General features: G+C 49.8%; 4 protein-coding genes across 4 annotated transcripts; 2 read left to right on the top strand and 2 right to left on the bottom strand.

Annotated features, from left to right (window-relative positions):
• The first annotated feature begins 134 nt into the window (after positions 1 to 134).
• LOC101776422 (dynamin-like protein ARC5) lies at positions 135 to 7,450 on the top strand. The gene is made up of 17 exons (XM_004977164.4): positions 135 to 618; positions 1,151 to 1,315; positions 1,437 to 1,559; positions 1,801 to 2,022; positions 3,117 to 3,250; positions 3,328 to 3,420; positions 3,621 to 3,684; positions 3,848 to 3,896; positions 3,991 to 4,073; positions 4,536 to 4,693; positions 5,176 to 5,236; positions 5,565 to 5,627; positions 5,726 to 5,826; positions 6,381 to 6,438; positions 6,514 to 6,825; positions 6,935 to 7,099; positions 7,189 to 7,450. The coding sequence occupies exons 1-17, from the start codon at positions 244 to 246 to the stop codon at positions 7,255 to 7,257; spliced, it is 2,295 nt and encodes a 764-aa protein (XP_004977221.1). The 5' UTR covers positions 135 to 243; the 3' UTR covers positions 7,258 to 7,450.
• Positions 7,451 to 7,688: 238 nt separating this feature from the next.
• LOC101776821 (probable L-ascorbate peroxidase 6, chloroplastic/mitochondrial) lies at positions 7,689 to 11,451 on the bottom strand. Its single transcript, XM_004977165.3, has 11 exons — positions 11,284 to 11,451; positions 11,078 to 11,191; positions 10,612 to 10,732; positions 10,438 to 10,538; positions 10,258 to 10,345; positions 9,350 to 9,417; positions 9,188 to 9,274; positions 8,555 to 8,629; positions 8,405 to 8,482; positions 8,211 to 8,315; positions 7,689 to 8,118 (listed from the first exon to the last, which is right to left on the bottom strand). Exons 1-11 carry the CDS (start codon positions 11,362 to 11,364, stop codon positions 8,101 to 8,103), a joined length of 936 nt encoding a protein of 311 aa, XP_004977222.1. The 5' UTR covers positions 11,365 to 11,451; the 3' UTR covers positions 7,689 to 8,100.
• A 1,886-nt stretch (positions 11,452 to 13,337) lies between these two features.
• On the top strand, positions 13,338 to 16,801 carry LOC101777948 (probable methyltransferase PMT24). Its single transcript, XM_004978246.4, has 4 exons — positions 13,338 to 15,412; positions 15,513 to 15,960; positions 16,050 to 16,244; positions 16,333 to 16,801. Exons 1-4 carry the CDS (start codon positions 13,693 to 13,695, stop codon positions 16,547 to 16,549), a joined length of 2,580 nt encoding a protein of 859 aa, XP_004978303.2. The 5' UTR covers positions 13,338 to 13,692; the 3' UTR covers positions 16,550 to 16,801.
• A 2,864-nt stretch (positions 16,802 to 19,665) lies between these two features.
• Positions 19,666 to 23,391, bottom strand: LOC101778745 (WD repeat-containing protein 44). The gene is made up of 7 exons (XM_022828074.1): positions 21,535 to 23,391; positions 21,356 to 21,443; positions 21,091 to 21,248; positions 20,931 to 20,982; positions 20,710 to 20,792; positions 20,533 to 20,626; positions 19,666 to 20,416 (listed from the first exon to the last, which is right to left on the bottom strand). The coding sequence occupies exons 1-7, from the start codon at positions 23,137 to 23,139 to the stop codon at positions 19,923 to 19,925; spliced, it is 2,574 nt and encodes an 857-aa protein (XP_022683809.1). The 5' UTR covers positions 23,140 to 23,391; the 3' UTR covers positions 19,666 to 19,922.
• Positions 23,392 to 23,824: the final 433 nt, after the last annotated feature.

The raw sequence follows: 23,824 nt of genomic DNA on the forward strand, positions 1-23,824 counted from the left end.
ACACGAGTGACCAATGTTTCCAAGAGGAAAATGTTTGGCTCGTGTCGTGAGGACAGCAAACAAAACCGGGGATAAGCACGGGGACGGGGGACCTTTCGTCTTTCCCGCACTGCCAGCACGCTTGAACCTCTCCAGTCCCCTCCCCCTTTCTCCATCGACCATCCCCCACACTCCAGTCCACTCCACTCCACCACGCTTCCCTCCAAACCCCCCACGAAACCCACCCCGGCCCAACCAATCCCAATGGCGACGCCGCCGCTCCCGCCGGACTCGAAGGCGGGCGCGGAGGAGGAGGAGGAGGAGGAGGCGCGGGAGCTCCTCTACGAGGCGTACAACGAGCTGCAGGCGCTGGCGGCCGAGCTGGGCGGCGCGGCGGGGGCGCCGGCCGTCGTGGTGGTCGGCCACCAGACGGACGGCAAGAGCGCGCTGGTAGAGGCGCTCATGGGGTTCCAGTTCAACCACGTCGGGGGAGGCACCAAGACGCGCCGCCCCGTCGCGCTCCACCTCCGATTCAACCCGCGCTGCGACGCGCCGCGGTGCCGCCTGCTCGCCGGCCCCGGGGACGAAGTTGAAGACGCCGGGGTCGCAGGCCGCCCCATGCCGCTCGCCGACATCCAGGTGCGTATGTTCGGTGATGGCGCGCCGTGATTGTGGCAATGCTGCTGGCAGCTGCCGTGTGCTCTGTCTGCTCTCTTATCCGTATATCTGTAAATTGCAACGTGCCCCATGTGTTTGTGTCATTGCCGGTGTCCTGTACTGACGAAGAATGGGTTTAATCAAACTAAAAACTGACTGGGGAGGATGGAGTTTTACGCAACGCGTCCGAACTAGCGTGCTAGTAGCTAACATTATGCTTGCTAAAAATAGTGATATACAGAACAATACCACGGAGCATCATTTTTTTTATAATGCGAGCATCAGCGTTATACATAGTATATGAAGTCATTGAACATACACAAGGCCAAACATGCAACTTCTGCATTATTGTATGGTTTGATTAACTCAGAAATAATATCTTCACATTTCTTTCCTTCAGATTGCTGAATGTTAATGTAGAGAAGGTTAGACCACTGTTGCATTGGACGGTTTAATATTTCCCCAGACTTTTATGTGGCATGAGGACATTATTTATAAGCTCAACTACTTTCAGGCATATATTGAAGCTGAAAACATGAGGTTGGAGAATGACCCTTGCCAATTTTCAGAGAAGGAAATCATAATAAAGGTAGAATACAAGCATTGCCCCAATCTCACCGTTATTGACACTCCAGGCCTCATTCTTCCAGCTCCTGGCCGTAAAAACCGAGTTTTGCAGGTACTTGTTTTTTGTTTTACTTTGGCTCTCTCTATCAGTTTACAGTAGTTCTTTTATCATTTTTAAGTGCCTTTGATTCCTCAGCGAAACTGCTCAACTTTGGTAATCTTGCAACCTGCAGAGCCAGGCTTCTGCTGTTGAGAGCCTTGTTCGTGCTAAAATCCAGCATAAAGAGACCATAATACTGTGCCTTGAAGATTGCAGTGATTGGAGTAATGCAACTACACGGAGAGTGGTGATGCAGGTGGTTCTTTAAGTTATCTTCTTATATGCACAAGTCCTCTACAACTCTATACGACTATGATATTTTGCATGATTTTCCACCAGCTGTACTCACTTCTTGGGTTGCCATACATTAAAAAAGAAGACCATATAGCCTTCTTGAGTTTTAACTCTTCAACTGAAGCTTGACTTGGCACAGTCCTTATGTAACTGATAAAGTGTTTCCACTAAACAAAGTTTTTTGTTTCCTTTTGGTACTGTAGGTTGATCCTGATCTTGCAAGGACTGTTCTAGTCTCCACCAAACTGGACACAAAAATACCACAGTTTGCCCGGCCCTCTGATGTTGAAGTGTTTCTTCACCCACCGACTTGCGTGCTAGATGTTTCCTTACTGGGAGATTCTCCCTTTTTCACATCAGTACCTTCTGGTAGGGTTGGTTCTTGCCATGAAGCGGTGTTCAGATCTAATGAAGAGTTTAAGAAGGTACCACAAGCCAGTACCACCCAAATTCTTTAGATCTTTGTGCTTCAGTCTGTGAAGTGTCAAGTTATATACTGTACAAACATGCTTGAACTTTAGTATTAAGTAGACATTGAATTTTCTCCTGCACAAGCAAAGCAATCATCTGCTTTCATTATGTGCCTAACAAAACAATCAGGTTAAATTCAAGAGCATTAGAGCAAATGTGTAAAGTATGATGTTATTTCCCTTTCAAGAGGATTATGACTAACTGAAAACCTGTAGTTTCTAAGGGCATTTTAGGGAGTCTAGTTTGCCTATGGAAGCTATAGAGTAGTACTTTCTGTGTTTTTTTTAATTAACTGCTGATCTGTTTTAATTTCAAATATATAAGACATGTTTGTTTTGACTTTTGAAGCTTCTCCGACTCCAGTACAAGATGCCATTCCTAGAGTATGTGCACAATTTGTATTTTTTTTCTGTAGGGTAAAGACACCTCCAGGAATAATCTATGACTAACTGATAGGGTTGTACTTCCTACGGGGATCAAGAATGTACTTGAGAACGCTTTCAATTTTTGGAAATATGTGTGCTGCTATTGGATTTGTGATTACTGTTTGTAAGATCAATGCAATGCTGAATATTTGACTCTTTTAACAAGACATTATCAAATAAGAAATGTTGACCATCAGTGTTCACAGTAATATATTAGTGAAAAGTTTGAAGTAAATTATATTTTGAAAGTGCTGTCTCGTAAAAAAGGAACATATTTTATTAATTCCAATGGCTAGATTACATCATGCTGCCAGTTTGTAGTTTATTTTCGTTTTCTGTACATAACCGCCCTTTATTTTGTAACATCTGTGATGAACTCCCGCACAGTTTTTAATCCTGAACTCAACATATTCTGAAGGGATGGAATAACATGAGATGGAAAAAGCTGCTTTAATAACATTTGGAAGGTTCTAACTGATCTGCTTTATGTATTTGTTTTACTACATCCATTTTGCCAGCATTGCCCATCAGATATCCAAATTTGGGCCTTTTCTTATATGTGTAAAAAGCAGGTAGCTTTTTCATAAGGCCTCTAATTTTTTTTTTACTATGTTGTCATGAAGGCCATCTCATCAAGAGAGTCTGAAGATATTGTGTCTATTGAAGACAAGTTAGGAAGGTCACTTACAACAGAGGAGAAAGAAAGAATTGGAGTGAGTAACTTGAGACTATTTTTGGAAGAGTTGCTGAGGAAGAGGTATTCTCGTGTATTAACAGTACATCATATTTTTTTATCATTCTTGTGAATAATACAAATGTTATTGTGATTGAAAGGTACATTGAGAGTGTTCCACTAATCATTCCACTTCTTGAGAAGGAACATCGAAATGCAACAAGGAAACTGCGTGAAATCAGTCAAGAAATCAGGTTATTTCTTAGTTGATTGTCCGTATTCCCTAAAATATATGGATTCTAACCTGTAGTAAGTTATCTGGTGTTTCTGAAGCTCAAAGCTTTGAAGGAAAGCTGGGTTATGTTCATCCTCATGTGGCTGCCTTTACATGCTCATGACAATATATTTGTTATTCAAGATGTATGATTTATGTTGACATCCTACATCTGAACAGTGATCTGGATGAAGCCAAACTGAAGGAAAAAGCTCAGCTATTCCATGACTCATTTTTGACCAAGGTGCTAGTGACACATATTATAAGGCAAACACTACATTACTTAGATGGTGCAATCTTTCTTGCATTACAGCATTTGATTCCAGGATAGCCTTAGAATGTTGTATTCAGAAATTGAAAGCTGCTTCAGATTAACTTAAAATTGATGCCGTATTATCTCATTTCAGTTATCTTTGCTATTGAAAGGCATGGTGGTGGCACCTCCTGATAAATTTGGTGAGTGTTTTACCTCCCAAGTGATTTTCTGGAGGTCTTGATCTTATTGCTACATTCTACTCTGTTATCGCTTTTTTAAACTGTTGGTCCACAGGAGAAACTTTAATTAACGAGAGGATCAATGGAGGAACATTTACTGGAAGTGAGAATTTCCAGCTCCCAAACAAGATGATGCCAGTAAGTTCTATCTTTTGGTTTTTATATTGAAGATGCATCATGACTACTCCGTCTTAGTGTAAGCTCATAGTGTTTAAAGGAACTGAATTTCCTTGCTACACAAACTCTGATGTGATCTTGTTGAATATGCTTTCCTGGAGGGTTTCCTGACAGATCTTTAGTCAATTAGGATTAGGAGTGGTGCATTCATTTAAGCTGCTTGAGTACTTGACCCCATGCTTTTACCACCCTTTTAACATTAAGCATTTCTTTTCTACAGAAACTAAAGGGTAAACATATTTTGTCCTCACTACTCAGCTAGTTGTATTAATGTAACAATATGCAGCTTTCCTGTGTATTTGAGAAAAAAAAGCTAGCTTATTAATTTATTTGTTTTACATGCACCATATACTACTGTACCTTGGCCACAGATGTGGCACTTTTAATTCATATATGACATGTTTCAAAATGTCCTTTTTGCAGAATGCTGGAATGCGTCTTTATGGTGGTGCACAATACCATCGGGCAATGGCTGAATTTCGTCTGGTAGTTGGTAGTATCAAGTGCCCTCCGATAACTAGGGAGGAAATTGTCAATGCTTGTGGTGTTGAGGATATTCATGACGGGACAAACTACTCCAGGTACTCTCTTTCTCAGGGTTATCATCATGAGATGGATCCTAGGATCCTACATTACTATAAATACCACAGTAGGGGTTTCGCCTACTGTATTTCACTAAAAAAATGACATCAGTGGTACGTAAATCTATATCTGGTAGAATTGAATTTCTTGTAGGCCCGTGCCAAGGGTTATGATCATTATGCTGACAAGAAATTGCACTGAAGCACAAAACGCGATCCAAGGAGTTGTCAATTTAAGTTATATTAGTCTAAATTTATTTCTTTTGGGTTTTTATGGTTTCATTTAGTTCAAAAAAAGTGGCATCCCTATATTGGACTTTTTACTTGCTGATCTTGTAGACTTGTATAAAATTTAATGTTCATTTAACTTGACTGAAGCTGTACAGTTTTCTTGAATTGGGTTTTAATAAGCACATTCTTCTTCAGAAATAATATAGTTGCACAATATATTTATCAATTTGAACATTTTATGGTTTTGTTAGGACTGCTTGTGTAATTGCTGTGGCAAAAGCACGTGACGCATTTGAGCCATTCCTTCATCAGGTTGGTCAGCTTGTCTCAAGTGCGGGCTCTTTAATGATCCATCATTTAGATTTCATCATGTTTAATTCCAGATGTTTGTGATACTTTTGTATGATCATGGTTTTGGAAACCTGCAACAGTCTTTTTCATGACAGATGCATCTTTTTGTTTAAGCTTCTTGTGCCAGAGATTCTCTACTAAAACATTTGATATCATTACATAGTGGTAGTATGTTAAAAAAAATAATTCTAATAGTTGTACTACTTTGTTTGAGGTTAGATAGGTTTTGATCTTGATCTGCTTACATTTTTTTTTTGAGATTGATATCTGTCACTTAATCTGAATGCAGTTGGGTTTTAGGCTTTTGTACATACTGAAGAGGCTGATCCCAATATCTGTTTATCTGCTGGAGGTACTAACTTCTAACTTGTCCTTAAGTTATTCAAATATAATATGCATTTTCTTTTATTTTGAAAGCTTTTGCAAAATACTCTTGATGGACCTCTACAGAAAGATGGTGAGCGCTTCAGTAGCCATGAAGTACTTGTAAGGCGTGTCCAAGCGGAATTCAAGAGGTTTGCTGAATCAACGGAGCAATCATGTCGTGAAAGGTAATAATCTTCCTGATTCTGATACTTGTGATGGCTTTCTTGTTTATTTGCTTCTGTGCACTCTAGTCAAAATACAGTTTATCTGTGCAAAGGCAATGCTTCCATATTGAAATCTTGTATATTTTTTCTTGAACATGCATGAGAGGGGATAAAGAACCCGGGACCTTTGATTTGAAACTGTAGAATGTAGATACCTTTTCTAACATTTCTTGGTGTCAACAGTAATTGTGCTATCTATGGATCTTCTTTTGAGAATATAGTTTGGCTATTTGGCTGTATCTATGAAATGATAAAAATGCTTTTCTGCTGATTTACCTGTTCATGCAGTTGTCACTTTCCAGTTACCATTTCAACTGACAGGTATACTTTAGAATTGAATGGAATAACATTTGATGGACCTTACTCTTATATGCTTAATTTCAGTTCGAACGGCTGCTAGATCTCATCCTTTGTATTTCCACCAATATCCTCCTATAGGCAATAATCCTATGTGTTAAACGTTACATGGCAATATAGGTTTTTATTTCTTTGCATGCTCAAATGTCCAAATGCAGGTGTATGGAAGATTTGGAGAGTACCACTCGTTATGTCACTTGGTCCCTTCACAACAAGGTGCAATTATTTAAACATTAGAATTATTAAATATGTTTTATTAGCATGCTTAACGTTTTACTCTATTGGATGCAGAACCGTGCTGGATTGCGACACTTCCTAGATTCATTTGCTGCCCCAGAGCAACTATCAGTAAATACACTGCACGAGCAGTTGCCTGGGTTGAATGAGAACAAACAGGACAGGCCAAAGGGCGACCCAAAGTCTAATCATTCTTCAGACACAAATTCATCGGGTGCTGTGCCAGAGACAAGGCTGGTCGATCTGTTGGACAGTACACTCTGGAACAGAAGGCTGGTTCCCTCATCTGAAAGACTCGTCTACGCATTGGTTCACCAGATTTTTCATGGGATCAAAGAGCATTTTCTTGTCACCACTGAACTGAAGGTCTCCCTCATCCAAAAGACTTTACGCACTGTTTCATCAGATTTTCTTACTATGCTGTTGCTTTTTCTTTGTTTATGGCTTAATGCTTTGGCCCATTTTGAAATTGCAGTTCAATTGCTTTCTCCTCATGCCAATTGTTGACAAATTACCCGCGCTTCTAAGACAAGACCTCGAATTGGCTTTTGAGGACGAACTTGATAGCATCTTTGACGTCACTCAGATGCGCCAGTCGCTTGGGCAGAAGAAGCGAGAGCTGGAGATCGAAGTGAAGAGGGTACGTTTCTTTGTTTTAATCGAGCAGTTTTAAATACTTACCATGTTAAGATCATTGCGAATAATTACTTTTCTTATTGCTGGATTCAGATCAAGCGCTTGAAGGAGAAGTTTGGGGAGATAAATAAGAAGCTCAATTCTCTTCAGGTTAGGCAGTAGGTCAGTCCAGAACTGAGCAGTAAGCTTGCTAGGCTAGGACTCCAGGTAGAGTGTTTCTATGCTGTAATAGTGTGACATCTTGTTGTACCTTTCTAGTTGTAAATATGAAGGCTTCCTGTGTCTTATGTATGATGTTAGTACATGGTTTTCCATATGGCCAATAAAGTGCTGCATCCCTTGCCAAGTTCTTAAATCTGAGTTGTTGCTTAGCAAGTGCAGCTTGCTGTACAGAAGAAATGAGTTGTTATTGAAGTGAACTGGTAACGTTCGCTACATGCAGTAAATAGGTTGAGAGCAAGAACATCAAGCTCCAATCCCAGTTGGAGATGCATTTCTGCTTGAGGATACGCTATAGGGATATTGTTAGACATGATTCAGGCTGTTTCGGGGAGTCCAAGAGGGGCATGAGTTGGTATCTTTGGAGCAGCATATTCGTCACATATAAGATACATGTTATCTCGATGAAATTTTCAAGTACAAGTGCCGTAGGATTTGCACATGTAACTTCGCATAAATGAAATTAAACAGGTCACGCAGAAAAACAAAATCTGCTTCAATTCTGTGGGAACATGATCCTTTGGTAAGCTCAATGCAGTACAGCATCTTCTGTAACAAATATTTGTCCTGAAATGATCGATATGCTTTTATTCCTAGTGTAGCACACAACTCAAAATAGAGCATGCTGGGCACAATATCTTTGATCAGTGAGTCCAATTTGTAGAGCCGTCATAGAACCAGAACAAGTTCTGTGCGCAAAGCCTTCACATATGGTTGCTTACAACGAACAGGCCCTTTGTCTTGTTTACTCGCCAAAATGCATTTCATCTGCAATTGATGCTATAGCTACTCAAGAGAGATACCCTGCAACATGCCAATGAATACCATGTTACATGACCTGACAACATAATTATTGTTTACCTCTCAAGAGTGGGAATTGTCTTGATTCCATCTACCTTTGGTGGGTCAAATTTTGCCCCAAGGTTGCTTAATTTAGCATGAGCTTCAGCATAGTCCTTGAAAAATGCATCCTGGTCCTCAGCATATTTTTCAGCATAGACCTTCAAGCACGCGAAGTCATCATGAGACTTGGTTCAGAGAATAAGCTAGAGATGTGCAGTTTCCTGCAACATGAGAACCCCTCACTAACCTTGAATGAGGAATCCTCAAACAGCACAGCATCAGTAGGCAAAACTAGAAGGTCCTCATCCCGCCTTTCTTTGACATCCTGCATTGTATGCCCAGATTTAAGCTACTGCTACATGATTGCAGGTAATCCTAGAGCAAATAGGTACCCTACCTTGAAGTAGCTATTGTCGAACTTTAGCCACTGAGATGTCCAAGACTGCCCCCCAGGTGCCCCAGGTCCATTTTTCTAGCATGTCCAAGTAAAAAAAGCAATTGCCAAAGAATCAGATGCACTACTCTCAACACACTTCAGCAAGAGCTTTATGATAGGATAGATGCTACTACAAGGCATCGTCCACAACAAGCAACAATCATCTTACAAGGATAACAATGGTGGAAAAAAGGATAAGGCCTATGGAGGGAAAAGCTTGCGGTGACAATTCATATATGTCATTCAACAAAAGAATTCCTATCGATTCCAGGGAAGAATAATCATTAGTCTTATTCTTCGCTCCGGTGAACAACAGAAACGTTCTATTAATTTTCCTTCCAGCAAGCAATTATCTTACCAGCAGCACATGTTAGCAACCAAACAAGGTGCTTACGCAGGAAGCATATGCGTATATGCAAGGACCAATCAATACACTTATAGGAGACAGATAAATGAGAAAGTAACTAGCACAAGTAGCCAATTTTGGCAATATTTCACTGCCTAATCCCGCGAACATATAATAATCCAAAAGAACTACGAATGAAAACCCAAGTTCATAACGAGCACAAGAAACTAAAGTTGTAAGTTACGTACAGTGTATTTTGTTTCTGGTTTGCCCCAGCCACTACGTTCTGGTCTTGCCCGTCCAAGCGTATGAGCTCCTGATAGTGCAACAATTTCCTATAGAGAAAACGCAGATATGACTATAAAATCCAGAATTATGTTGTGCTGAATAATTAAACAGGCTGCGAGTACCTTGTCATTCAGGCCCATTCTATAGAATACTTCACGCAAATGTTCCGCAGGTGAAGGTGGACCGGCAGCTGAATGGGTGAAGAAACAGAAATATTAGTGACCTCGGAATAAAATCTGCCATACACATAAAACATTGTCACGCCAAAGGTAATATAGACTAGATTTTACTTCTGTACATAATGGCATAGGAAGAAATCTATCAGGGACCCTTGGATAGAAAAAAAATACTTGAAAACATGGGTAGTTCAAATAATTTATCTCGTGCATTCTGTACATTCAGCCATGTGACTTGGACCTACCATAGACCTCACATGATAAATGTGCAAGAAACTTGAGCTTTATAAATCACATAGGCCTCTTACAGGCCTTTAGCCTGTTTGTACCCTTCAAGTTGCAAATTAAATTTTACAAATATATAGACTAATTTGGCCTAAGTCTTAACCGCCTCAGCAAGTTATGTAGTGGCACTATAAGGAACCCAACAAACACTATAGGAATAGCAAGATAAAAAATGCTAATTTGTGATGATACAGGACAAGACTATCATTAAAAGTTGGCAGGGAAGTATTGTTGGTGTTGATGATGTTGTTGTTGTAAACGTTGAATGGAGTAAATCTGTCAGTTAAATTCTTTGTGCGTGCAAATTTATGTTGAAATGCTAAATTCATTTTCTGTGACATGAATATTAACTCACGTCATAATAATCTATTGAAAGCTACCAGTATACTGAGATTTTAAGCTTTCATAAGCAACTAACCAAGTAAACAAGTTTGGTAACAAGAGCTTAAATCCAGTAATATTTAATAAGGTTATGTTTTAGCTGAAAGCTCCATGTGCGGTGCCACTCAAGTCTCAAGGAACTAAAATGGCGAGTAAGGTTCCAAATCTTAATGTTAGTACTCACTAACCAGGAAGCCTCCCCTCTGGTGGGCATTGTTCAGGGGCAGTAATGTCAACCCTTCCATAGATCATGGGAATTTTGGGGCCACCTGCTTCCTGAAATGAAAGAAATCAAAACATCCAGTCATTATTAACAAGAAGCATTTTCCAACAATCATCTCACTTAAAGCTGAAGTACAATAACAGACCTCAATGGCTGTGGCGCTGGCAAGCTGAAAGAGATCTGCATATGTGACACCTGAAAACTTGTCCTTGATCGGTTGGATCAGCTTCAAAGCATTCACAAGACCTGTCGCAGAACTAAATATAAGAATGGCAACTCATCATGAAGCTACAGATGATTGATGGAGGAGAAGCACTACCAGCATTAGCCCCGTGCTTTAACTCAATTTCAAATCTCAAGCTACCATTAGCTCCACCGCACTTGGGCCACTCAGCAATGTTCTTGTCATAGGTACCAGCATCATGCCAACCCAATCGAACCTGAACCAAACGATAAAACATCACAAAAGCCATACTCGTATCTAGGCAACTCAAAGGCTGAATCATCTAATGCTGAATCGAGAAGGTGCAAAAAATAGTGCACACAAAGCACAAAGAACAAAATTGATCTAGCATAAACAGACCAGTACATCTGCCAACTAAATCGCACGAGTCCGTTCCTTACCCAAAACAAAAGGTTGCAGTATTGGTTCATCAATTGCACGAAACGTGAGAGAAAAAAACTTAACTTTTGTACAGATGCAAAATTCCATCAAGCCGAACACAATCACTTGTCTGCTCAACCCACATGAAGCCTAGGAATTTGCACGAGGAGAAATACCGTACCAGGATGGGATGGCAGGAGGTGGTCTTGAGCAGCTGCTTGACGTCCTCCCGCGCGCCCCTCAGCTCGGCCGCCGCATCCCCTGCCGCCGAGCTCAACGGACGCCGCCCGAGCTCCTGCGCCGCCGGGAATATAAACAGACGGCAAAATCAAGAACATGTGTGACCACAAGAAGAATGGGGGAGCCGAGGGGAGGAGTCGCCGGTACCTGGGAGGCGAGGAGGCCGCGGAGCGGGTGGAGCGGGAAGCCGCCGGAGACCCCGCGGCGGAGGAGGTGGTGGACGGCCATGTCGGTGGCGGCGGCGGGGGAAGGAGGGGGTTTATGCTGCGGTGGCTACTAGGCCCGTGTTGGTGGGGGAAGGAACGGAATGGTGGGCCTATAGGGAATTTTAGCGGTATTTGATAGTGGGGAAAAAAAGAGAGAAAGGTATGGAAAAATGGAACCCTCGAGCCTCGACACATATACGTTGAACTCCTACTGACTTCATGAGCCCACCTTGCAGAGTCGCTCCCCAACCTCAAACCGATTGAAATTATAAGATAGTTTTAACCTTTTTAAGATTTATAAATTTTGTTATGCGCTTAAATATATCCCAGATGTATAATAATATTTATAAATTTTGAAAAAAATTAAAATGATATAATTTGGAATGGAGGAAGGAAAATAAAAGTACAAACTGTTGCTTTAGCTTTGTGATTAATTTTACTCAACTAAGGATCGCTAGTTCTTCTTAGGATCACTAATGTGATTGTGTCTGATATGTTGTGTAGGCCGCTTGCTGCTGGATCAGAAGTGCATTCTATCTCTATACGGAATGGAAGGAACCATTTTGCACGCTTACGCTCTCTAAGGGCCAGTGAATCTAAATTTTTTGAAGAAAAGAAATAGTGAATCACCTCCACGCAAAGTTGGCACGAGGGGTGTGCCTGAAAAAGTTTGTGCACGAGAAAAGCTCGTCAACCTGCTTCCCCTGCACGCGTCAACGGGTACTGCCAGTGCCTGTCACTTGTTTGTTCTCCCTGTCTACCTACGGTAGTATCTTGAAATTCCGCAAAAGTCACTTTTAGTTTGTGTTAATTCCGAGTTTATGGTGAACTCATTTTCTGACCACAATGTTTTCTAGATGGACAGACAAAACATGCCCTGCCCCAATGTCATCAGAAACAAAGGCCAGAAACATCTGACCACAATGTTAGCAGCAAGCATGGCAAAATAATTCTTTTTCTATTTGATAACAATTCGATTTTCTTGCAAAATTACAAAGGCCATTTATCCCTCGCGTCTGCAGTTTTGCACGCATGGCGCAGGCCCTGCATCTCCATAAAACCGGGGAGTGGTGTTGGTGGTCGCCCCTGTTTCTCCTCACTTGCCGCTTCCTCCCTCCCCTCCTCCATCCAAGCTCGCCCACTCGCGACCACACCAATAAAAGAAGCAGCAGCAGATCGGTGCGTGCGTGTCGCTGGGAAATAGAAAGGGAGTAGATTTGAGGTTGCTCCATGGTTACCTCCCCATTTCTCCTCCAAGGAAGAACCTCCGTCTGACCATCATCTGTCAGCAGGGCAGCGGTGGTACATACATTCTGCTGCAGATTGAGAGGCATTCTTGATCGATCTCGCTTTCGCTGAAGGCTTGCGGATCTGTTGTTGTTTCTCTGGTAATGATTCCTGATTGATTCCTGCAGCTTCAATTCAATTGTCAGTTTGATTGCTGCAGTCTTTCAGTTTTGGGCTTTTGCAGAATTGTGCAATTTTTTGAAATGGCTATCATTGTGCAGTTGCATGTGTGTGTTTTCGTCACTTGTTCAGATTGCACATTGTGCACCTAGAAATTCAGATCTGATTTAGAGGTTTCCTCCTCCTCCTTTTTCTTCTTAACATTACAATTTCTAGCATCTCAGTGCTAATTAAATGAGATTCTTTCGTTTCAAAAAAATTAAATGAGATTCTCTATGTCAAAGAAGATGTTGAATTACAAATCAATATACGGTTGAACAAATAATTTTTTTGTCCTGAAAGACTCGTCCTTTTTGCATGAATCTGCAGACAGTGTGAGCCTGCCCTGTGCTCTGCATGAGCTAGTTGAAAAGGGAACCCAAAGATGCCGTTGTTCGAACGGGATCGGTACCAGAGGCTGGACGGCGGCGGCGCCGGCCCCGGCCGGAGGCCGCCGTCCTCGTTCTGCTCGTCGGCGACAATCGTCGTCTTCGTGGCGCTCTGCCTCGTCGCCGCGTGGATGATGGCGTCGTCCAACAACATCGCCGTCACCGTGTCGCCGGAGAACAAGTCGGAGGCCAAGGAGTCCGTCGACTTCGCCCAGAGCGACAGGGGCGCCGACGCTGACGCCGTCAGCGACACGCCGCAGACGAGAGACGAGGCCGGGGACGCCGGCAAGAAAGATGACGTCGCCGGGGGCGAGGGCGGCGGAACGACGCAGACGAGGGACGAGGCTGGCAGCGGCGACACATCGTCCAAGGACGACGCTGGGGACACCGGCAAAAAGGACGATGGCGCCGGCGGCGCCGCGGAAACGACGGACCCTGGCAGCAACGACGTCAGCCGGAGTGACGTCGCGGGGACGACGGACGCGACAGGAAACAGCACCGCCGGAAGCACGGACATGGAGGAGTCCGCCAAGCAGCCTGCCGGCGGCACGGTTGCCGAGGGCGAGACACAGTCCAAGAACCAGACGTTCTCCGACGAGAACGGCAAGACGGAGGGCGGCGAGGTGGCGAAGCCGGAGGACCCCGATAAAAAGGTCGAGCAGAGCGCCGAACAGGCGACGATCGATGCCAAGAACACCACAAGCAGTCAGGCCGAGAAGAACACCGACCAGAACACGGAGGAAACCGGCGGCCAGGCAGACAAGAATAACGCCGAGGACGCGTCCACCGATTCCAAGGACACCGCCGGACAGGCTGACAAGAACGCCGAGGAGGCGTCCACCGACGACAAGAACACCGGCGGCCAGGCTGACAAGAACGCCGAGGAAGCGGCCACCACCGACGCTGACAACACCGGCGGCCAGTCCCGCAATAGCACCAAGGAGACACCGACAGAGTCAGAGGAGACCGGCGGCGGCGACGGCGGCACGGCCAAGAACCAGACGACCTTCGACGACGTCAACGGCAAGATGGACGGCGTGCAGCCCGTGAAAGAAGACGGGAAGGTCGTCGAGAAGAACCCCGATGAAGCTGCCAGCAGCGACAAGGTGGAAAGCACGGACGACGACACGAGCACCGACGCGGCGTCAAAGAACGCCACTTCCGGCGAAGGCCTGAACGTCGCGGCGGAGACCATGGCGGTTACAGCCACGGATGGCACCAACGGCACGATCACACCAGACACGCAGAACTTCGCAATGAACAGCAGCGCCACGACTGGAGATATAGACGCGGCGGAGAAAGCCGAGCTGCTGCCGAGCGGGCAGGCGGACCTGCTGAACGAGACGGCGTCGGCGGTGGTGGAGAACGGCGCGTTCCCGACCCAGGCGGCGGAGTCAAGTGAGGAGAAGAAGGCGCGATCAGGCGAGGACAAGAAAAAGAAGAAGAAGAAGGGCAAGGACAAGGGCGCCTCCGGCGAGACGACGGCCGCGGCGGAGGCCTCGTACACGTGGAAGCTCTGCAACGCGACCACCGGCGCCGACTACATCCCGTGCCTGGACAACGAGGCGGCCATCAGGAAGCTCAAGACCAACAAGCATTACGAGCACCGGGAGCGGCACTGCCCCGCCGACGCGCCGGCGTGCCTGGTGCCGCTGCCGGAGGGCTACCGGCAGCCGATCCCGTGGCCGTACAGCCGCGACAAGATCTGGTACCACAACGTGCCGCACACGGGTCTGGCGTCGTACAAGGGGCACCAGAACTGGGTAAAGGTCTCCGGCGAGCACCTGACGTTCCCCGGCGGCGGCACGCAGTTCAAGCACGGCGCGCTCCACTACATCGAGCTGATCGAGGAGGCGCTCCCGGAGGTGGCGTGGGGGCGGCGCAGCCGCGTGGTGCTCGACGTCGGCTGCGGCGTCGCCAGCTTCGGCGGCTTCCTCTTCGACAAGGACGCGCTAACCATGTCGTTCGCGCCCAAGGACGAGCACGAGGCGCAGGTGCAGTTCGCGCTCGAGCGCGGCATCCCGGCCGTTTCCGCCGTGATGGGCACCAAGCGCCTCCCCTTCCCCGGCAACGCCTTCGACCTCATCCACTGCGCGCGCTGCCGCGTTCCCTGGCACATCGACGGCGGCACGCTGCTGCTCGAGGTCAACCGCCTCCTCCGCCCCGGCGGTCTCTTCGTCTGGTCGGCCACGCCCGTCTACCGGAAGGTCCCCGAGGACGTCGAGATCTGGCACGGTGAGAAATACTAGTAGTAGTGCCTGCTTGCTTGTTTGTTCCCAATCCATGCCTGATTTCCCATTGCATTTGTGTCACTCAATTACTGTCTGTGCAACAGCCATGGCGGCGCTGACCAAGTCCATGTGCTGGGAGATGATCAAGAGGACGAGCGACACGGTGGACCAGACGGCCATGGTCGTCTTCAGGAAGCCGGAGAGCAACGAGTGCTACGACGCGAGGGCGCGGGCGGAGCCGCCGCTGTGCGAGGCCTCCGACGACCAGGACGCGGCGTGGAACATCACCCTGCAGCCGTGCATGCACCGGGTGCCCACCGACCCGTCCGCCCGCGGCGCGCGGTGGCCGGCGCAGTGGCCGGACCGGCTGGCCGCGGCGCCGTACTGGCTGGGCGCCGACCAGGTGGGCGTCTACGGCAAGCCCGCGCCGGCCGACTTCTCGGCGGACCAGGAGCACTGGAGGAAGGTCGTCCAGGGCTCGTACCTTGACGGCATGGGCATCGACTGGAAGAACGTCCGGAACGTCATGGACATGAGAGCAGTATACGGAGGGTAAGCAAGACACGACAATATAATGGCGCCGCCGCGCGCCTAGCTTGCATCCATGGATCAACTGAGGTGGATCTTCTTCCTGTCGTCAGGTTCGCGGCGGCGCTCCGGGACATGAAGGTGTGGGTGATGAACGTGGTGACCATCGACTCGCCGGACACGCTGCCGATCATCTACGAGCGCGGGCTCTTCGGGATGTACCATGACTGGTGCGAGTCCTTCAGCACCTACCCGAGGTCGTACGACCTCGTCCACGCCGACCACCTCTTCTCCAAGCTCAAGAGCAGGTGAGCAAACACACATGGCACAACCAGCCACAATTCTAGTATCTCCATTCATATCCTGAGTCATGGGGTTCCTTCCTTGTTCCTGCAGGTGCGAGCTGCTGCCGGTGATCGTCGAGGTGGACCGGATCCTGAGGCCGGAGGGGAAGCTGATCGTCCGCGACGACAGGGCGACGGTCGAGGAGGTCGAGAGCATCGCGAGGTCCTTGCACTGGGAGGTCAGGATGACCGTGTCCGAGCAGGGGGAGGGGCTGCTCTGCGTCGGGAAGACGATGTGGCGGCCCACGGAAGTCGAGGCGCTGAGCTAGTAGAAGCTGACAAGTGATGACTCCAGCTGTTCTTCTTCCAAATAGTAGCACCTAGCAAAATACAGAATGGCGTTCCTGCCACATTGCAATAATCAAGATAGCCATCGAGTTGTATACAGTGTACTTGTTACCGAGTTCTGTAGTAGCTGTAGGTACATCAGTGTTTCAGACCTCAACCCTCAGTACAGTTACCATTGACTGCGGAAGGAAGATCTGAAAAAGATGGTGATTCCAAATCATCAGCATTTTGCACTCCACCGTTACTTAGATAACTCAAAAGTACCACATCATTTCACAATCGCAAAAAAAAACAAACAAGGTGCAGTTAAATGTGGTGAGATTAGTTGAGCGCGAAGGCGTCAATCCTGTATTCAGAATAGAAGAGATGTAGAACATGATTAAGCTCACTTTCAGGTGCTGATGATCAGAGAGCAGGAACCAGGTTCCAAAGAGTTCAAGTACAACTCAAGCTCAAGGTGTGACTGCTCTCACTGCTTCACTGATACATAGCAAATGTTCCCCTCTGAGAAGAACACCCCGAGTTCTTTTCATTCATAATTATTCTTCCGAATAACCATGTGGCAGGTCATGTTCATCCATGTGCCTGAAACTTTTTTTTCTTTATCTTTCTTTTTAGAACAAGGAAATAAACAACCCAATTGGTCTTCCTTTAGTTTGTTCCAACAAAACTAACCATAGAGGTAGATGTCCTACTAGAGCTATGAGAACATTTTCCTGTTCTTCATTATGGACAGCATTTCCAAGCAAAGTACGTGGCGTGTAGCACCATCCTTCCTTGCAGAGGCCATCGACTAGCGTGTGTACGTGCACACCCTTGTCTGCTCAGCAGCAGCTCCTCATTCTGTCAAACACCCTGCGCGCGAAGACGACCTTGTTGTGGGCCCGGACGTCGGAGGGGTCGAGCCGCGGGGGATCAATGTGTACCAGATGTGGAACGTCCGCCGCCTCCGCCTCCGCCTCCGAGGATCTGGAAAGGCCAAGCGCGGCGGCGTTCACCGACGCGGCGGCCGGCGGCGGGGAGAGGTGGCGCGTGACATGGTTAGTTTGTGAAGTAGTTTTTTTTAAAGAGTTTGTGTGTCTATTTTTGGGGGTAAGGGACGGACCCGAACCCAACTCAGACTTGGGCTCAATCCCAATTCCGAAGCGGAATTGGCCTGGGCCCACTCCGACTCCAACTGGGCCTGAGCCCGGCCGACCCCGAGGCAGACTCAGCCCACCATATAAGGGTGCTTTCGGCTCCGGGCAATAACTCCGTCACGACTCACGATTCGATCTCAAATCCGACTGCACGCCGGCGACATCGCTCCGCTCTTCGTCTTCGTCTTCGTCTCCGACCCCTCGTAGAAGGATCCTCCCGTGCGGGCGGCCGGGGGCGAGCGCGATGGCGGCTCCATTCCAGGCGCTCCCGGTGGGCATCTACTTCAACCCGTCGGCGGAGGAGTGCGTGCGCGACTTCCTCAGGCCCTGGATCGCGGGCGTGCGTCCGGCGACGGACCGGGTCATCATCGGCGTGGACATCTACAGCGACAGGCCCGCCGCGCTTCTCCAGGGGCGTGCGCCGGGGTTCTCGCGCGGCTTCGAACACAAGTGGTTCATGCTCACCCAATGCGTCCGCATCTGCGGCGGCAAGAACCGCGGCAAGGCCCGCGCGAAGCGCGACGTCGCCACGGGCGGCAACTGGAAGGTGGAGCAGAGGTCCAAGGGCGTCGCCGAGCCCGACGACGGCGAGGACGACCCGCCCGGCGGCGACCGGAGGCGCACCAACGGGTTCTACCTCCTCCTCGGCGGCGGCGCGGGGAAGGGAACAAAGAAGGACGGCGGCGTGAAGACGCCGTGGCTCATGGAGGAGTTCACCACCGCGGAGGACGAGGCCGCCGCCGTCGATGGCTGGAAGGGCCAGAGGATCATCAAGGTGTTCTGCAAGCTCTACGTCTCGCCGCGCGCGACCAACGACGAGAAGCGGGACATCTTCGGGGAGGACGGCGTCCCCGTCGACCTCCACGGCCATGTGAAGACGGTCATGGCCAAGCTGTCCCACGAGTACTTCGATGCGGTCGCGGAGAATCTTAACGGAGACCAGGGCCAGGGCACGGCGCCGCCGCGCGCTCTTGGACATCAGCAAGGCCAGCCCGCGGCACCGGTGCTGCCGCGCGTTCCGGGACATCACCACGGCCACGCCGTGCTGCCGCGCGGCGTTCCTGCTCGGCCACATCAGATTCAGGGCTCTCTTGGCTTCCAACGCGGCCAGGCGACGCCGCGTCAGATTCAGGGCGGTCCTTCTCAGTACCACTTCGTCGCCGGGCACCCGCAGCCGCAGCACGTTCTTGATCCTTATCACCACTTCCAGGAAGCGGTCTTTTACCACTATTCAGCGCCTTCGTTCGTCCGTCTTGATCCCCGGCAAGGCGAGGAGATTATCCACGTGGAGAAGAAGCCGCGGCTGGCCTACGGCTCGCCTTCGCCGGCGCCACAGCCCCAGGGCGGCGCCGACAGCGACATGTCCAGCTGCGTGGTCCAAGCTTCCACGTCCCAGGAACAAGGTCAAGGCTGCGACACGGACGCCGAAGCCAAGGTCTTCCAAGGAGAGCCTGTGCTCACGCCGTCGCCGCCGCAAGAGATCCCCAGGACGGCCGCGGCGGCGGCGCCCGCACCTACGTTCCACGTGTCGGCCACAGCAGCGCCGGAGCTCGACGGCGACGTGTGCAAGCCAACCGCAGAGCCGATGCGTGAGCGTGACATGTTCATGGACCTGCCGGTCTTGACGCCGGAGCCGTTTGTCGCCGACGTGCCGGACTTCCTGATGCACGATGTGTTCAAGCCCCCGTTCGACGACGAGCTGCAGCCGCCGCTGGGTTTCGACGTGTTCTCGTGGGATGACTTCACTAAGGTGACGCCCAACTTCTGACGGCAGCCCGGAGACCTCGACTGACATAGTGGTAGATTCAGTTTAGTGTTTGGTGATTTAGTGGATTATAATTGCAGTAAGACGATTAGTTTTAGTCTCTTGATGTGTGTTGGATTTAGCATAGGGCATTCTTTGATTCTTTCATTCTATTATTGCATTAATCTTTGATTTGTCTCAACACACAAACCTCTTAATTTTCGGATTACAGATCTGTGGCCTTCTTGTTTGATTTTGCTAATTTTGGTACAAATTACAAATCCCACCTCACTTTGAATTTTTGCATCTACGATTCTATTGGAGCACTTCCTAGCTACAAACACAGAACGAACCATGTACACGAAAATCGATGGAAATCACATGTCACCAATGGCCAAAAAGGATGTTGTGCGGTTTCGTTCGCGCGCAGATCGTTAATCGTCCGGCGCCGGCGACGCGCCAGTGATCTGATCAGTAGAAGAGATTCCCCTGGCCTTTGATCCTGAACGGCATGCCAAAGTTCTGGTACACCCTGATCTCCCCGCCCAAGCTCGCCGTCACCACCACCAGCCCCCACGCGTTGCCGCTGTCGCCCTTGCCGCCGCCCGGCTCGCCGCCCTCCGGCTTGGCGGCGACGCTGCAGGACTCGTCGTTGCAGGACGCGCCCTGCTGCTGCTGCTTGTCCCGTGACGCCGGGCTGCCGCCGGATGGGCTGCCGTCGCCGGAGCCCGGCGGCGACGGCGAGTGCGTCCACGGCACCGCCGCGGACACGTCCTTGCAGTAAAAGTTCTCGTAAGAACGGATGGTGCACCACGTCTTGGGCTTCATGCCGATGCCGATGGCGGCGGCCGGCGGCACCCGGGTCGTCCGCCACAGGTACACGTGCGAGTCCTCGCTCGCGCACACCGCGTACCGCCCGTCCGAGGTGTAGGCCGCCGTGATCTGGCTGCTCGTGTTCTTGAAGCCTTTCTCGGAAAAAGACAGAAAAGGAAGAGAACGACCTGAGCTTGCAGTCAGGTGTAATTTTCTGCATTCGTTGTTTATGACTGGTTTCTGAAATTTTGGGATTTGATCTCCGTACCTCTGAACTTTTGGACCATGGTCACGCCATCGAAGACACGGATCTGCGAGTCGGCAGAGGTGACCAGCACTTCGGCAGGGTTCCCCGGAGCAAACTGAACCCAAGGCCATGACAAAATAATCATGAATGTTTTCATGTACTTTTATGCTGAATGCTTACTCTATCATGTATGTGTACCTGGAATCCGGTGATCTTTTTCGCTTGCGCCTTGCGCTTCTTGGTCTGGATATCGATCTGTGCCTCCGCACTAAGCTTGCAGCCTGTTGAAATGTGAAAAAAATAAAATCAGGCGCCACAGATACTTAAGCAAACAACAATTGCTAGAATCAACTCAATGAACTGCACATTTCCCTGCAACAATGAGGAATTACTGATCATGAAGCCAATGCTAGCAGTACCTGTTGTCTTGTACAACCGGCAGCTCCCTTTGTGCGAGCCGATGATCACGCCCTTCAATTCAGTCATCGGCATCAATGGCCACGGGTCAGAAATGAACATAAGCTTGAGAAATGTTGGCAGCGATCAATGCTGAGGTGTGCGTGTGGTGATGGGTCGGACCTGGCCATCAGGGGTGTAGGAGGCGGCGGTGACCATCTCGTTGAGGTCAGTCCAGTCGACGACCTGCCGGTCCGGGATGCTCCATAGGCGTACCTTGGCGTCCAGCGACCCACTGATGAAGTACCGGTCGTCCACCGGGTTGAACTGGATGCAAGTCACTGCATTGGCATTACGGCGTGTCAAGATGTCATGTCGTGTATTGACTGATCTTTGGCAATCTGGCAATCAGAAACAATCATCAATGGCTTGCAATGGCTTTGCTCACCGTAATCGCTGTGCGTGAACGTCTTGAGGCACGCCTTGCTCTCCGTGTCCCACAGCCGGACCGTCTTGTCCATCGACGACGACAGCAGCTGCAGCCAACAAGAAGCCATCAGTTGCTCTGTATGTGCAGTGCATTGGAGTGAAGCAAAGGCAAACCAGTGGCTCTGTGCCAAATACGACCTGATCGGATTTGGACCAGGTGAGGTCGAGCACGTCGTCCTTGTGTCCCTCGAGGACGCACGCCGGCTGCTCGGCGAGCGCGAACACCTTGTCGGGGATGACGAGGTGCTCGGGGAGCGCGTCCCTGCCGCTCTTCCCCTTGGTCGACTTCTTCGACAGCGCCGGCGTCGTCGACGACCCGTCGCCCGGGACCGGCGGCAGCGGCGCCAGTGGGCCCGACTTCCCATCCAGCGCCAGCGAGCTCGGCGGCGCGTTGGTCTCCACCACCTGCCACACGCGCACCACGCTGTCCTCGCCGGCGCTGGCCAGCCACCGGCCGTCCGCGCTGAACTTGATGCTCCAGATGGACCCCTCGTGCGCCAGGATCTCCTGGCACATGTACAGCCCCGTGAGCTCCTTGCTCGACTTGCCGTACTGGTGCACCTTGAGCCGCTCCGACGACGAGGCCGGCGGCGCGGCGCCGGCGGCGGAGGCGTTGGTGGAGAGGGACTTGGGCACGGTGGACGCCGCCGTGGACGCCGTCGCCTTGGCGTTGGTGTCCTTGTCCCCCATGAACCCGATGGCCACGGACTTGATGTTCTTGAGCCAACCGCCTTTCTTCTTGCTGGCCGCCTTCTCGGCCTTGGGCGGCACGCCGGCGGACGGCGGCGCGGGCTGGTGCTGGCTCGTGCCGCGCCGCATGAGCTTCATGATGGGGGTGTTGCCGATGAACTTCTCGAACTCCTCCAGCCCCAGCACGCCGGTCTGGGTGTTCGACGAAGCGTCCTTGGGTGTGGCGGCGACGGCGGCGGCTGCCTCCTTCTCGCTGTCCTGATTCTTGTCCCCGTCGTCGCCCTTCTTGCCGTCGGCGTCGCCCTTCTTGCCGTCGCCGCCGTCGCCTTTGCCGCCTTTATCCGCTGGCGATGTTGCCGGTAGTGGCACGACGGGCAGCTCACGTGAAGCCACAGCTTGAGGTCTCTCGAGGGGCGCGCTGTCGCGGGCGTCGTGCCGCGCCGGCAAGGAACGGACACGCCGCAAAGGCGGCGACGGTGGCTTTCCCGAGACCGACGCGCCGTCTCGCGCGACAAGGTCGCTGTCCGAGCGGCGCCTCGTGATGGCCTTCTTCGCCGGCTGCGGCGCGGCGGCCACCGGTTGCGCCGCCGCGGTGCTTGGCGCGTTGGCGGCCGAGGCGGCGGGCGGGATCGGCGCCGATGCCGGCGTCAGCTGCCTGGACACGCTCCGCGACATGCTCCGGGGCATGTCGGCCGGGCGCTTCTTCATGCTGTGGCGGCGCAGCGCGAGGTCCCGGCTGCTGGCCATCCCGAGCCCCTGGTGCAGGCGGCGGCGGCGCTCCTGGATGGACATGGGCTCGTCGGACATCCACATGTCGTACTTGGACGGGTCCTCCGCCTCCTCCTGCTCCTCGTCCTCTTCCTCCAGCACGGCGGTCTGGTACCTGCGGAAGCTCTGGAAGCTCTGGTCGCCCATGGCGGAGGCGAAGGAGACGCGGACGTCGTCGTCGTCATCATCGTCGGAGGGGAAGTCGGCGTCGAGGTGAATGCCGGATGGCACGCGGTCCAGGCAGTGGAAGAAGGCTTCCCTGTCGCCGTCGCCGCCGCCGCTCATCTCGACGCCGTGTTCCTGGTGATGCGAGATGCGCCTAGCATTCCAGCGTTGTTCCCGCGCGCGCAAGCAGGAGAGAGAGAGATTGGCAGATTGCTATGTTTAGGTGGTGATGGATTGAGAGGTTGCAAGGAAGAGAGAGAGGGCCGGGAGTGTGCAGAGGAGGGGGAAAGGGATGAATTGGCCCTGTGGTGTCCTGATCTCAAACGAAACCGGAGTACTAGATGTATAAGTGAAAAATCCATGTCTGATGTAGCAAACATACTATCACGTATTCACGTTTTCACTTCAAAAAATACTATCAAGCCATCATTGCTTTGATTTAGTTCCCTATATCTAACAACAAAGTAAAGTTGCTAAGCCGTTCCATTAAAACAAAAGTTGCTAAGCCATTCAAATTTAATTAGAATCAACCAAGTAGAAAAATATACTCCCAACCTTTCCCCTTTTTTCCCATATGGGAAGCTTTTTATTAATTCCAAGAACCTTGCATCAAATTGATACAAAGAATTTGAAACACTTCCAAGATCTTACAAAAAATACACATCAATAAAAACACACTAGCGATACTCAATACTACCGTATGTGTCCGGGTAAAAACTTCCTTAGCCACCTACACCTACCTCTGAGATACCGCTGCAATCAAATCCTTGAAGGTAGGATTTTGTAGAATAGTTCATGTAACAAA

The sequence above is a fragment of the Setaria italica genome, chromosome VII, assembly GCF_000263155.2.
Source record: "Setaria italica strain Yugu1 chromosome VII, Setaria_italica_v2.0, whole genome shotgun sequence".
NCBI classification, from domain to species: domain Eukaryota; kingdom Viridiplantae; phylum Streptophyta; class Magnoliopsida; order Poales; family Poaceae; genus Setaria; species Setaria italica.

Coding starts and splice junctions, on each gene's coding strand:
- LOC101777948 (XM_004978246.4), top strand. CDS start 13,693: ATGGAGGAGTCCGCCAAGCAGCCTGCCGGCGGCACGGTTGCCGAGGGC. Junction 15,961..16,049: donor ATGAGAGCAGTATACGGAGG/GTAAGCAAGACA, acceptor TCCTGTCGTCAG/GTTCGCGGCGGCGCTCCGGG. Junction 16,245..16,332: donor TTCTCCAAGCTCAAGAGCAG/GTGAGCAAACAC, acceptor TTGTTCCTGCAG/GTGCGAGCTGCTGCCGGTGA.
- LOC101776422 (XM_004977164.4), top strand. CDS start 244: ATGGCGACGCCGCCGCTCCCGCCGGACTCGAAGGCGGGCGCGGAGGAG. Junction 1,316..1,436: donor GTAAAAACCGAGTTTTGCAG/GTACTTGTTTTT, acceptor TGCAACCTGCAG/AGCCAGGCTTCTGCTGTTGA. Junction 3,685..3,847: donor ATGACTCATTTTTGACCAAG/GTGCTAGTGACA, acceptor ATCTCATTTCAG/TTATCTTTGCTATTGAAAGG.
- LOC101778745 (XM_022828074.1), bottom strand. CDS start 23,139: ATGAGCGGCGGCGGCGACGGCGACAGGGAAGCCTTCTTCCACTGCCTG. Junction 20,983..21,090: donor CCTACACCCCTGATGGCCAG/GTCCGACCCATC, acceptor ACTGAATTGAAG/GGCGTGATCATCGGCTCGCA. Junction 20,793..20,930: donor CCGGTTGTACAAGACAACAG/GTACTGCTAGCA, acceptor ACATTTCAACAG/GCTGCAAGCTTAGTGCGGAG.
- LOC101776821 (XM_004977165.3), bottom strand. CDS start 11,364: ATGGCCGTCCACCACCTCCTCCGCCGCGGGGTCTCCGGCGGCTTCCCG. Junction 11,192..11,283: donor GCGGCCTCCTCGCCTCCCAG/GTACCGGCGACT, acceptor CCGGCGGCGCAG/GAGCTCGGGCGGCGTCCGTT. Junction 10,733..11,077: donor CCTCCTGCCATCCCATCCTG/GTACGGTATTTC, acceptor CGTTTGGTTCAG/GTTCGATTGGGTTGGCATGA.